Source organism: Dermacentor albipictus, chromosome 1, assembly GCF_038994185.2.
Source record: "Dermacentor albipictus isolate Rhodes 1998 colony chromosome 1, USDA_Dalb.pri_finalv2, whole genome shotgun sequence".
NCBI classification, from domain to species: domain Eukaryota; kingdom Metazoa; phylum Arthropoda; class Arachnida; order Ixodida; family Ixodidae; genus Dermacentor; species Dermacentor albipictus.
Window position 1 is genome coordinate 380,699,002 of NC_091821.1, and position 14,496 is coordinate 380,713,497.

The 14,496-nt window shown below is 50.1% G+C and overlaps 1 protein-coding gene across 1 annotated transcript in view; it reads right to left on the reverse strand.

Annotated features, from left to right (window-relative positions):
• Positions 1–13,767, reverse strand: part of LOC135900296 (carbonyl reductase [NADPH] 1-like) — a 64,373-nt gene extending 50,606 nt beyond the window's left edge. Inside the window, exon 1 of the mRNA XM_070531950.1 lies at positions 13,628–13,767. Coding sequence (XP_070388051.1) covers positions 13,628–13,651 — 24 coding nt within the window. The 5' untranslated portion in view covers positions 13,652–13,767. The remainder of the gene's footprint in view (positions 1–13,627) is intronic.
• Positions 13,768–14,496: the final 729 nt, after the last annotated feature.

The following is a 14,496-nucleotide window of genomic DNA, read 5'->3' on the forward strand; positions in this document are numbered from 1 at the left end:
CCGTAAGTGCGCGCCGTAGCAGACGACGCCTTCCACATGTTTTAATCTGTTTACGCAGACGAAAACAAAAGCGCGCAATGCTCAAGGCAAAAAGTCCCAAATAAAGTGATTTGAGTCTGTCATAAGTACTTAAACTCTCTTTAAATGAAGTTTAAATCCTTTATGAAAATTACTTTGGCAGATCTACTACCAGAAGAACTGCTTAACATGTATATCTGCCTGACTGCCACCGCTCGCTGCTTGCAAGTTGCAACTGCTTCGTTCTTTTCGCACTTCAGCACTAGTTTTATTTGTTCTGTGTGTTTCGTAAAGCGTGACGCACTATTGCTGCGTACCACGCTGCACCTGAAGCGCGAACGACGAAAGGAGCCCGGAGGATCCTTACATGAGCTACCATCCGACGGCGCTACGCGGGAGCGATGGATGACTGCAATAGCGCGAGAGGTTTCGGTACCTAACACAACAACTGATTGCACTGTTGTGTGCAGCCTGCACTTCAAACCATCTAATTTCCGAGACGACTGCAAGCGACGTCTACTCAAGCCAGGCGCAGTGTCCAGCGTGTTCAGTGCCCGGACGCCGCGCACGGAGAAATGCAGCGCTCCGGCGGAACCCGAGGATCGAGGAACCGGAAAACGCAAGCGCGAGCCTTCGCAGAGTGTGCCTTGCGTGTCAGTGTGCGGAGATGAGCAAGACGAAGATGAGCGTGGCCGCAGAAAGCAAGGCAGCACCTTCAACTGAACAACCCGCTGAGCTGGCGACATCACCAAGTGCTGCTGGACAAACCACCGGGCAATTCCCAGATGGTAGAAGCAGCGCACTCGGCTTTGAACATGGCGCGATTGCACCGATCGGCGCATGCATCGCATGAGCCTGCAGAAAATAGCGAACAGGTCACAAATGTTGCCGCAGCTTTGAGGAACAAGAAACGAAAAACCAAAGCCAATGCTAAACGGTCATTCGCCGCACAGACAGCGCCAACACCGTATTCTTCAACTTTTTTCGTTAAGCGAAAGCGATGGCGACAAAAAGAACGCGCTTTGAGAGTGAAAATTGATATACTAAGCAGAACAGTGGGCGCGTACAAGCAAGAGCTGCAGAAACTTAAGGAAAGCTGCTTAGTGAGTGCATTTTTACAAGTTGCGGCCGATGCAGAAGACGGAAGTGAAAAAGCAGTGCTGCTTCGAGACAAGTTAAGAATTACAAGAAGAAGGAACCGCAGTGGTCTGAAATCACCATCATACACTGTATCGTTGTTCGACACCTGTCAACAAAGACCTACGAGCACATTAGATTTGAGGGGCTCCTCCGACTACCATGTCGAAGCACTCTACAGAAATATATTGGAACAGTCGCCGGAGAAGTCGGGTGTAACGACCTGGTACGTTGCCGCTGTTAAGAACGGCCCGCTGACGTGCAAGTTTTGCCAGCCTGTTGCGACAGCGGGCGTCAACTTTTCCTGGAACGCCACCGCAGACCTCTAGCCACGGCGCCACTAAGTCGACTGTGTGTGGAGAACAATACGCGCGGCGTCGACTCTCCGTCGTTGGAGCCAAGATGAGTGCGACGAAGCAGACTTTGTGCCTGAACCCGCCACCGCCAACCTGGTCTGCTGTGAACGAGGGAGTCCCCGAGGGAACGTAGTTCGAGGCCCCTTCCCACGCGCCGGTCAAGACGCAGGACAATGAGCACCTGGCGGCGCGCTGCGGGGGTCAGCTCGGGGAATAAAAGGCGCCTTTCCTGAAGTAAGCCCCGAGTTCTACGAAGTCCGTCTGACGTTGGTTGAGGACCGTGAACCTCGCGCAAAGAAGTGTGTGTGGGAGTGTGTGTGTGTAATCCCTCGCGCAGAGAGGCGACTTGTTTACGATGACTGGTCGAACGTGTCCCTCACCTTGGGATCGAGGGAGGACCGAGTGTTTATAAACCGCTGTTGTGCGGCTGCTCAGTGTACTTTCTCACGCAGTCATGCTAGACTGATCAACTGCAACGTCCTTATGTAGATACTGTAAATAAACCTATATTCCTCGTTCTCGATGAGAAGCAGCCCTTCCCTTCAACAACGTCCTCAGCGTGGATAAGTTGGACGACGGCATGGGCCAGCTACCATCTAATTGATACCCGACTCCAATCTTGACAACTGGTTACGAGCTGTGTGATCGAGCCCCCCAATCCTCACACCGCCTGGAAACAGAACTTCAAAATCTGCACACACCTCAGTCCAAGGTGTGCGGTCTCGTGGTAGATGAGACGAGGATTCGGAAGAAGCTGATCTACAACAAGCAAATAGATGCATTTGTAGGTGATGTTGACATGGGCCCTGAACTCCAAGATATTGGTCCCAGGTCAGAAGAAGAAGTCCTAGCCAACTCTCTTTTGTGCTTTTTACTGTGCGGTCTGCGTGCGAGGTTTAAGACACCTTTAGGGTGTTTTTTTACCAAAGGCTGCACGGGAGAACAGCTGGCAGTAGTTGTGCGCCACGTGCTCAAGAAGACAACCGATATAGGTTTCGACATCGTACGGCTGGTGACCGACAATCACAAGGTGAATGTGGAGCAGCAATGGATATTCTGTGCGGAGGCAAGGCGAGCATACAGGCGTGTACGCACCCTGCCGATCCTTCTGAGGAGATTTTTCTTTCTTTCGACCAGTCATATTATTAAAAATGTGATGTCACAGTTTCTGGCGAAGAACTTCGGCCAAGAAAAGCAGATCACGTCAAGGTATGGGAAAAGTCTGTATAAGATGCAGAAAAACTCGACAGAGAGGCCAGTAAGGTTCCTGACCAGAAAACACCTGTTTCCAACAAAAATCTAAAAAATGAACGTCAGGTCAGCGGTTCAGTTGTTTTCAGTTCCCGTAACTGCCGCACTTTGCTACCTCAAAGATATCAGGCCGGTCACACGTTATCTAGAGTTCACTTCAGCAGGACCCACAAATGAATTCCATGCAAATGATACAGAGGTGGTTTACAATAATTGACATCAGCAACGGCCTACAATAAATAAATAAATAAGCTTCTAGCGCTGTCGTGCCACGTGCAACTGTCTCAACGCATTGTATATTAGTCGAACAGGTACACGTAAGTTGCATCACTTGGTTTCAACCTGCATATGCCTATAGCGTGTGAAGAAAAAAATATCATAAGCCATTCCGCTCTGGGAAGTTGGATGACCAGCGAAGCCGTTTAGCGTACGACACAAAGGTGACAACGAATTTTGAACAGAGTGTAAGGAAGCAGACGCGCATCGTGTTTCCGATAGCAGCTCGTAGACGACGACCCATGCTGTGTAGAAATCTGTCTCGCTGGAATCTCGCATACAACAAAAGACATCTAAATATCCCCACGGGGTCTGCTACTCTCAATACTAAAGTGGAATGGGCACGCAGTGTCGTCAACTCATTGTTGGATAACAATAAGTTATCCAACTAAATTTTTAAAAATAACGTCGCAGTTTCGCTGGAAAGGCGAAGCATCGGTTGCAATAGCGAATTATTAGACAGCTATACAAAGTTAGGATAGTAGTTTTACCGACCGTATAAGCCTGCCAATGTTCGCTTACTAACTAAATTAACAAACATGGAGTCACGCGCACAATGGCAAACATGAACACCTCTCATTCGATGACCGCGGACGTGCACTCGCTGTTAAAACGCTGGCGGGAGGAAGAGCGGAGGCAGCAGCGAGCGACACTTCGCGTTGCCTCTCGCTTCAATGCGAACTGGCGAGAACCGAGCGCACACGAAGCTATGAGCCCTCGGCGCACCTACACTCTATACTCGTCGCAAATCACTTTCAAGATAGGGCACGCTGTCAGGATTGGGGGCTCAATCCCATCGCTCGTGGTCCTATGCCAAGATTGGAGTACGGCATGAATTCGGAGGTAGCTGGCCCATGCCGTCGTCCAACTTATTTACGCTGAGGTCGTTGATGAAGTGAAGAACTGCTTCTCATCGAGAACGAGGAAAATGGGTTTATTTACAGAAATTAAATCAGTCTAACATGACTGCTTGAGAAAAAGAGTATCAGTCCAACATGACTGCATGAGAGAAGTGAATCAGTCTAACATGACTGCTCAAGAGAAGTGTCACCAGCATTCGCACAACAACAGTTTTTATACACTCGGTACGCCGGCCATACGAGGCGGCGACTGTTCGCTTACTTATCGGCAACTTGCTGCCGCTCCGCGGAACAGTTTACGTACACAAAGGCACACACATTCCGATGCCCAAACGACGGCGTTGGAGGGGTGCCGTTCCGGGAAGTATCGGTGTCAATCGTGGGTAGCTCATTGTCTTGAGTCACGGACAAGGCATGAGAAGCACCAAAATACGTCTTTCCCGCGGCAGCTTGTCCATGCGTGTCCAATCAGGTCCGCGCTGGAGAACTCCGGAACCATTGTTCACACACCGAACTCGTTCCGTCACAATGTCGATGGGGCTGGTGGAAGGAGGCGGTTTTCAGCACAAAGGCCGCTTCTTCGAACGCCTCCTAGCTGTAGCGACGGAGAGGGCGGAATGCGCGTTTTGCCCCCCTTGTCGTAATTGGGTGGCAATTTTGCCTTGCAGCTCGCCATTCTTAACAACGCGCGGCCGCGCCATGCATACGCAGCAGCCGCCGGAGTGGAACACCCCCCGCGGTGCCTTGCGCGCCATGGAAGATGGCGCGCTTCATCCCCGCTTTCCTCTTTTGCGCGCGCGAGATCTATAGTCATCATCCTCGCCTCATCGTCACGCGCTTTCACTAACACCCACAGCATACGACACGAAGGCACGGTGTTATCGCACTTGGACTAAATACGGAACACCACGGCGGCGACGGCGGCGGAAATGCGCCTGAGGTGTCCATATAGTTGCTATCGCAATAATAAATATTCAGTCAGCTTGATCTCTTCATTTCTTTAACGGTCGACACCGGCGTGTATACCTCAACGGTTGACGAAGAAGTGCGGCGCCGCACGTGCAGCATGAACCATGGAGCGCGGTGTTCTCGCGACGGTTTCTTTTTTTGTATGATTATTCTTTTCCTAAACCGCCCGTCAGCTCGGACGCGCTCCTGCCGCTCTGCTGCTCCTTGCTCTGTACGCCTGTTCCAGGATGAGCAAAAGGTCGTCCGCGTTCCGGCACAAAATTAACGCTAGGCGCAGCGCCGTGACCATACGCATCAGCAAGGGCACGGCCATCGCTCTCTTCTCTGTGCTGTTTCTCTTGGGAGTGTGCGGCACCGCTACAGTGCTGACGCTCGTCATGCGCGACTCGGGGACGGACGTGATGGAGGAGACCGCGAGCCCTGTGGCCAACAGAAGCGTGCTTCTCGTGGCTCCGCTTCGAAGACACGCCGCGCCTCCGCAGTCGGTGCCGGACAAACTGCACGGCCATCCTAAGCACTCGGCTTCGCTATCGGCTGACGAGATTAAGGCCATCGTGCAGAAGCGCGGGAAGAAAGTTGACGCAGCAAGAAAGGCAAGTAGCGCGCCCGCGTTTCCCGAGAGGAAAGCTCGTACCAAGCGGAGAGCACGCACAATGCCTGACGGTTTTGCTCCTGCTACTCAGGAGCACAACGCCACCCACGTAGGTGATAGGAAAGCACCGTCAATCACCAGTGATGAAGACTACTACGGGGCGAATGGCTTCAATGGGTCCGCAAAGGACGGCGGCGAAACTTGGGTGGAAGGTTCGCGTGATATAGAACTACACCAAAAGATCTCGTCAGGACAGACTTCGAGCTCCTCTCCATCGCAGAAATCGTCGGCAAGCCAGTTCTCGACGGCAGGGCGCACAAAAACGGTGGCTTCCACAGAGGTGTTTCGAGCTTCCTTTAAGATCACGGAACTACCAACAAAGGTGCCGGGGAGCAGCCAGGCCAGCAGCGGCATGCACCTGGTCGGAGAAGCTGATATGTTTGACCTTAACGTGGACGACGAGGCAAAAGCATCGGAACATAAGTCGCGCTCCTCGTCGCGGTTGCTGTTCTGCTTCTACGACGACCGGAGTGCCATCCGCTCTCGGGGCTTCTCGGTGTACGACTTTCCCGTGCAGCTGTGCACGGACGTCGCCTTCTGCTGCGTCGACGTGAACGTTAAGGGTCGGGTTGTGGTCAGCAAGGAACTGAAGTTGTTCCTGGAGGTCGTGGGACACGAGTTTTTACCACCAAGTCACCTGTTCGTGGCCTTGGGCGGCCACCGCGTGCTGGTCCATCACTTGGACGCAGCCCTGGGAAATACCGCGCGCTTTGCTAGCGAGCTCTCCGAAGGGCTGCAGAGAATGGGTGCCGGAGGGCTGGCTGTCTACATTGAGGACGTGGAGCCGCTGAAGCACGCGTTCCGCGTCCACGACCTCCTCATGGCCGTGCGGGGCGTGTCCGTGGCAGTGGTGCTGCCGCGAGACCTGCAGCAGCAAGTGCGCTACTACCGCACCGAAATCTACGCCAACACCAAGGACATGCTGGTCATCTCGCCACCGTCGCAGGGCTATGGCGGTGGACAGCCACGGCCGGCGTTCGCCACCTGTCCGCACCCTCGGCGCAGCGTCCGCGAGGGTTCCTCTCTCGAGTTCATCTACCAGCTCTCGAGGACGTTGCTGTCCTCTATGGCGGACGACGCCGTCGACTACGCGTTCGGCCGCGCCGCCTCGATGGACGAGCGGACCCCGGTGCCACGTTACCTCATCGGCGTCTCCTTCGGCGGCTTCAAATTTCATCTGAAGAACCGCAGCCGCCACGAGGTCGGGTCGCCGGCCACGTTCCTTCGCACCGTGCCGTACCGCGAGATTTGCAGGCAGCGCTGGCGCCACTGGCACGACAACGTGAGCGAGTGCTTCGTGGCCTGGGATGGCGACCGGGGATGGATGTCCTCGCTGGGGCCTCAAAGCACCGGCTTCGCTACGGAGCTGGCCAACGGCTTGGCCGTGTTCGACCTGGACTTTGATGATTACCTCGGCGAATGCGGCAACAAATTCCCTGTACTGAGGGCCCTTCGCACCGCGTTGACTGCTCAACGTGCGGTAATGACGACGACTTAGAAGCAACGTGTCAAAGAGCTCTATAGGCTGCCGTTAGCTACGGCTTCTGTTTTATTGTTCGCAACTACCGACCAGACCTTCGGTATATTACAAAAATGTGTTAACAAACTTGTAGAAAATACCGCTGTCCTTTTTGATACCTGAGAGCTGTAAATCTGATAAAAAAGATAACCAGATTATCAATTTCCTTTTATTCAAGATGTAATTGCCTAGTCTGCGTGATCTTGATTCTTAAAAATTCGTCGGAATATTCCTGGTAACCAACGTGACTGGGATTGCATTTGAATTTATATTAACCCAGCCGGACCAAGGCGACGTGTGGGGCATGACAAACGGGCCGTATTTCGTATTTGCGGTATCTTGCGAACACCATTGGGCGGCTTCTTGACCTGTAATTGTTCACATTAGCCGCAGGCAGTAACGCCATGTATTTTGTACTCCGCGCATCAGAGAACATTTAACGGAAAGTACGTTTCGATCAGCGAGGAACATGCAAAGGTGTCTACCATATTACTGACGTAAACGATCATGTATGTCATCTTCTTGTTTCCTTTTGCAATCAGCATTTTGTCATCTTCCATAAAGCATCTATTGCATTTACCAAAGGTTGCCACTCAACCGCACCTCCTCTTCCGACTCTTTTCCACCTAACCCTCTGTTACTTGTATTCCCCCACAATGAATGGGACGAAATTAATTGCGAAGGAATTGGGCCAGAAATTTGCTGATAGGGGCTAGGAGGACAAAACACGTAAATAGAAGAGCGTACGTGAGCAGTGAGCCTTGCAGGAGCAGGACCTTATGACGAGTACCCAAGCGTATTACGAAGGCGATCGATGGCCTGAACTACAGACATAAGATGCTCTCCCAGTTGACATAACCGTCTTTTCAATCTCATCTCTGACACCCCACATATGCAGAAGGGGTCGGGAGGCCGCAACATCATGGATAACAATGCTAACTTTGCTAACTGCCTCATGCGCAACGCAGTTGTACACCAAGTCGCAATAGTTGTATTCCTGGACGTTTGATAACGTGTCTATACTGTTACGACTTTGCACCGCTGTCACCACTATTACGACTTTGTGGTCCCGTAGCGCTCGTCACCCGTTTCGTGACAGAGCGTTGGTAGCGAAGACTCCGAGTCAGGCGTCGGTGAGAATAACGAAAGGCACTTTATACATTATATACAGGTCATTATACAGGGCAAGATGGGATAGGCACTGGGGCCGAGAGCTCACAGCAAACGCGACTGTTCCCGCACGGCGACGTCCGGCGAAAACGCGTGACACATCTCACTCCACTCGAGGGCGGCACTATGCTCCCGGTGGGTCGGCGGATCCGGTTTTCCAGGCGGCCGCGTCTGGCCTTATAATGCCCCGAGAAACCATAGTCACTCAAACGGCCCAATACAAAGCCAGCACTCGACGGTCGTCCGAGAGGTCCAACCAGCGACCGCGCTGGCCCCCCGGTTCAAAGTTGGCGGGCGCGGTGACCTCCAAGCAAAGGGAGGCACGGCGCCGGGCTGTCTGGCACTTGGTTGCACGTTTGAACATGTCGCTCGCCGATGCTTCTCCGCAGGACACCGCTGCCTGATGGCTCAGCATCTTGACTTGTCAAGGGAGAATTAGGGCGCTGCGCCTTTCGGCGCAGCCCCTGATTTGTCCAAAGGGCGTTCCCAGGATAAATTCCGCATCTTGTAGATTCGGAATCCGGGCTTGTGGTAATGGCACAACAATACACAGTTGCCAATGGACCATATACACGCTGAGTGCGCTGCTGATTCTGCTCACAACTCGTAAACGCGACTCCCTATGCCTTTCTCTAGATGTGATGGATAATCTATTACATCCCCTTCGCGTACGTGGAGCTCATCACGTGCCATCTCGCAGCAGCAGTATAGCAATATCAGCAGCCGCAGCATGGTTCTGTCCGCACCTATGACGCATTACAGTTCCGCACACCGTGTAATATCGACAGGCGCGATCATGCGTGTCTACACTGTTTTCACCTGAATGTTCAAACACAAAGTGTTTCTTTATACAGTCGAACGACGGTATACGACGAAATTATCTGTAAAACGTAGGGTTGCTTATATGTCCTGGCTGAATCGATCGATTTTCGTTATTTAGTTGCATATGTGTTTCGAATTCTCGTGCAAGTAATGTTCAGCTCAAGGACTAGAATTACGATATCTGCAACGGTCTATTTTCTTTTTTTTAATTCCGTAAAACTTAAAATTGATCACCACGTATATCTACGACCAAGAGCACGTGGGAGGGTCCAGACTCTGCAGCAAGTATATCACGACGACGTCATTATCTGCTCGGAACTGACGGCCGCCGTCACCATCGATGCCATCAGAATTGCACATGAAGCAATAATTGGCGGGGGGGGGGGACCGCATTCTGCAGGACCGCTCTTATGTGCGATGTGCGCATCGGGATATACACCTTGAGCTGCAATATCTTGACCCACATGGAACATCGCTGCCTGCGAGCCCGGCGCTATACGAAGGCGCTTTTAACCTTCCGGCGAGCGAGACAGTGAAATCAATAAGGTACTCCGATTGGTTTTGGTCGATATGTGCACGAGTCTGCACGTTAACCAAGCGTCATATCTGTTTTCTGTCAGTGCCCGTGTCAGCGCATTTGTTGTACGTGCGGTTTCGGTAGCGAATCCATGTTATCTCCCCCGATGCGTGTGTGTGTATATATATATATATATATATATATATATATATATATATATATATATATATATATATATATATATATATATATATATATATATATATATATATATATATATATATATCTGTGGCACACACTCCCTCGACTCAATGGGCCGTCTCTGCCCTTCGCCTTAATTATTCAGTTGTTTCGCCCGGTGTCCTCGGGGCATAAGAGTATAGTAATTAACCGTTATTGATCACTTTTTGTTTTTTTCTGGCTAGAATCGCTGCCTATTCTGTGTTAGCGATTGCTACTCGATCGCCATTCATTGCACACGGTAGCTCCAACGTACGCTATTCAACTCATCTGTAGTGGTATGCCATAGGTGGGCCGCCAGGCAAAAGCGCCCCAGTTTTCATTTAAAAAGCTGCAGCTTTCTTTACAGCTACTTCACCCGGCCACCGCGGATGGTTGGTGTTTTTCGTTCTATTGACGGAGAGAGCAACACGTAGTCTCATAGGGGGACATAAGCAACAGGAAAACTGTTCAACGGTATTTCGCTACAACTATATAGAATATCGTAATTAACATTTTAAGCACTCAATTTAAAGCACAAGTAATTGCGAAAGTTTCCCAGAAGCGTGCCCCAAACAGTTCAAGACGACCTTAATTAAATGGGACGCCGAGGCATTTTTCGCAGATTTCCGGGACTAGTCCGATGCTAGTCCTAGCTGTATGTATTTCCGCTATGCAGACGTGGCTTCCCTATACCCATCGGCTTCACTTTCACAATTATAACATATGTGCCCTAAATTCAGTTACTGTTATAAAAGCAATTAATTTAGTTAATAAGCAAAATCAACTTTTCGATATTTCTTGCTGCTGATGTCTGCAGCAACAGCAGAGGTCTGTATGACAGTTTCATTCTTGTTCCTTCCTTCGTTTTCTTCTTTTCTTTTTTTTAAGTGTTCCACAGAAAAAGGAACACGATATGGCTGGAGCTTGTACTTACTCCGTACGTACGTGTGGGCCACCAACGTCGTTTCAATGTTTCATTCTTGTTCTTTGCGTTCATCATGTAGTGGACGCTGATCGAGTGGAACGACCCGAAATACTGCGGCGAACAGAGCGCTTAATTTGGGACGAATGATGCCACCAACACGGTGCAGCTAGGGCCCCATAGAAGCGACCGTAAAATACGCAGGCGCGAACGCTGGACAAAGTCACCGCACGTGCAATGGGCATAATTAAGGCACAAAAGAAAGCGTGAAGCACCGTTTAAGGCACCTGGCAGTACACTGTTATGGTGGCTAGCCCCGGCGCCACATCTGTAGCATGGTATAGCTGGCACGTACCCAGTTGTGAGTGAGTGAGTGAACAAACTATAGTGGGTTCAGCAAAACGCGATAAAACGCGCACCCGGCTAATCCCACGACGGGACTGACAGATCCAGTCTGCCGGCCCGATCGCGGGCGTCGAAACCACATGCGCGCGCATGTGTACACGGTGGTCCACTTCCAATTTGAACACGGCTCCGGGCGGCCGGCGAGGCCGCAGCGCCGCTCGTGGGCGCCGGGGTAACTAACGTGCCGGCGTACAATGACGGCTGGCCCACGCCGCACACAGTGCCCCTCCTGCCCCCCCTCCCCCCCATTTAAGCTTCGACCACACGCTCTGCTGTTCGCATTTCGTTTTTATTCGAGAGTACATCAGCTGTGGCACTTGTAGGTATGTAGCTCATTATAGCATGAACTGGAAAGATCTATTAGATTTTCGATGAACCTCCTGCATCTTTAAAAGGGACATCTATTAGAGGTCACTAATTATGCTCAGCTGCGACATCATTTCAACGTTACAGCAACGTGATCTGGATGTGACTTAGATTATCCATAGTACGTAATTGTAATGTTGTTTGCAGAAATATAGCTATCTATAGGATGTGTGCAATGTCTAAAACATGAAGTTCTATGGACATCTATGGGACACGAATATGGTTCACTGGGTACAACTGTCCGTGAAACATATGTATTCATATAAATACTGCAGCTGCATCTTCACTAGTATAATTCACTACGCACATAACCTATATCAGCTCATCCATAAAAGCGCAAAATGGGCCAACTATTTTGGCCAACTATTGGCCAACGTATAACTAGAGCAAGTAAATGCACGTAAGCATGCAACATAGTTTAAGCGATTCTAAAAGCTATCCTGCATAATTGTTGGCACAAATAAAAGCTCCTGAAGAAATCTGTAGAGTCATCACCGCTTTCCCTGCTGTTGCCTTGTCGTGATTCAGCTTCACGGCAACGCACACCTATGCATTTGTACAGTGCAGTTCACTGCTAGAGGGAACCCGTTAATGTGCGGACTTCACTTTGGACACGTGAGCAGAGGGGTACGCGCCATGGCATGGAATAACCACCATTGAGTTATATGTAGTAAAGTCGGGCAGTTGTACGCTCTTCAGAGGGTGAAATTCTCCCATGCTCTACAATCATATGTGTTCCCTTCAAGAGTACACCCCATTGTACGCCAATTTAGCCATCAGGTCCAGCTTCCCAACAATGAACAGAAGAAAACTTTGCCTCTAGGTGCTGCTTTCCGGCAATGCGCTTCACATTGCCGCGTAGCCGTAGCTAAATTCGCATATAATCTACATCTTTCGTTTTGGTTCCTAAAAACAGCCTCTATCAAACACAGAGTGTTTCAGCGAACACTTTCAACATTTTTTATTTATAAATTGCCCGAGGCAGATAGCACAATTCTAGTCCATGAGCTGGTCTACTCAAAGAGGCGGACTACATTACTTACACACACACACAAAAAAAGCGTAATCGGCAAGTTAACAAACATTTACTAATTGTTTAGTAAATGTTTAATATTTAATATTTTTTTGTTAATTAGTCGATTATGGATTTCAATTTCTTGCGCAAGTAATGTCCGCCTCTTCGAGTAGACCAGCTCATGGACACAGGCAATTTAAAAAAAAAAAAAGATTGTTTGAAAGTGTTCGCTGAAACACCAGGTATAGCTCATGGGCACAGGCAATTAAAAAAAATTGTTTGAGAGTGTTCACTGAAACACCAGGTATATATTACCGTGTGTTTCAGTGAACACTCTCAAACATTTCTTTTTTTTTTTAATTGCCTCTGTGTCCATGAGCTGGTCTACTCGAAGAGGCGGGCATTATACTTGCACAAGAAATTGAAATCCATAATCGACTAATTAACAAAAAATATTAAATATTAAATATTAGACATTTACTAAAAAAAATTAGTAAATGTTTGTTAACTGTCCGATTACGCTTTTTTTTTTTGTGCATGTACGTCCGCCTCTTTGAGTAGACCAGCTCATGGTCCAGAATTGTGCTATCTGCCTCAGGCAATTTATAAATAAAAAATGTTGAAAGTGTTCGCTGAAACACTCTGTGTTTGATAGAGACTGTTTATAGGAGCCAAAACGAAAGATGTGGAGTATATGCGAATGTAGCCTCCGGCTACGGCTTCGCGGCAATGTGAAGCGCATTGCCGGAAAGCAGCACCTAAAGGCAAAGCCTTTAATGTTTTAAGCTACTGTGCGTGTACACGTGAAGCACGCACAGTAGCGTGAAACATTGAAGGCTGTAGATGCGCGTAAAAGCGCACGTAAAAGAACATATATGCTACAGCTACAATGAACTTAGGATGCGTTTTTCGCAAATAACGGGCCCGGGATTGCGTACACGATTACGGATGCCAAAGGCGAGCGCATGCATCAATGAAGCCGCGCAGGAAAAAACTCGAGGCTGACCTGCGTCTCAAGGCCAACCACCGTTTGCGAGTCACTACCGTTAGTGTGGATCGTATGCGCACGTATGCATTGTGCTGAAGAGAAAAGTAATTAATGTCGGCATATTTCAGTATAGCACAGAACGGATTACACTGTTTATCTTACCACAGCGACACGAGACGATGACATATTGTACGACGACTCAAGTCCTGCTTCGCGTCGAAGGGATCGCAGCCCCAAATCTCCAACTTCGCGACACACCTCAACGCCGCCGACTGCTGCGCCCGCCGCCAATCGTAGATACCGGAGTGGTTGCCATGGTTGCGTGGTTGTGCCTGCGTTACCTGTGTGTACTTTCCCCCGTACGCCTTCGCTGCCTACACCGCTAGGGGGCAATCGCTATTCGCGATCTCCCGGAGATAGCGCGCACCGGGGCGCCCCAATGCGCCGTTTAGCTTGTACGCTAAAACGGGAGCGGTTTGGGCGGGTTACCGGATGGTCGGGGCGTAAACGTGAGCGGTGAAGCCGCCTGGTGTTGTAGAGCTCAACCAGACAAACGCATAGCTAAAACTGCAGTAACTCACCATATCCTGCTTCGCCACTCGTGCAAATTTTTGGCAGCGGCGTAATTGTGAACACGATTACGCCACTGTCGAATATTTACCCCAGCAGCTAAGCAGAATACAGTAATTAGCTCTGTGGTTGTGTGGTTGAGCTTTACGCCACCAGCTGGCGCCACCGATCGGGCCGCTCACCTTTACGCCCCCGCTAAACCGGAAAACCGCCCGCGCTTTCCCGGATACCGGACACGCTAAAAGTCCCTACAGGCCGCCCCGGTGCGCCCTGGTGCGATCTGCCAGATTCGCCATTGATTTGGCGCCGTAGGTTGATGGTTACGTCAGTATGTGTCACTACCCCGGATACGATCGGGCAGCGCGCCGTGTTTTCCCGATGTTGAGCAGGGCTGAACTGACACTTAACACCAATAAAGCGTGCCGTTTCTGAGTCCTGATTTGAATATATAGGTTTGTTCA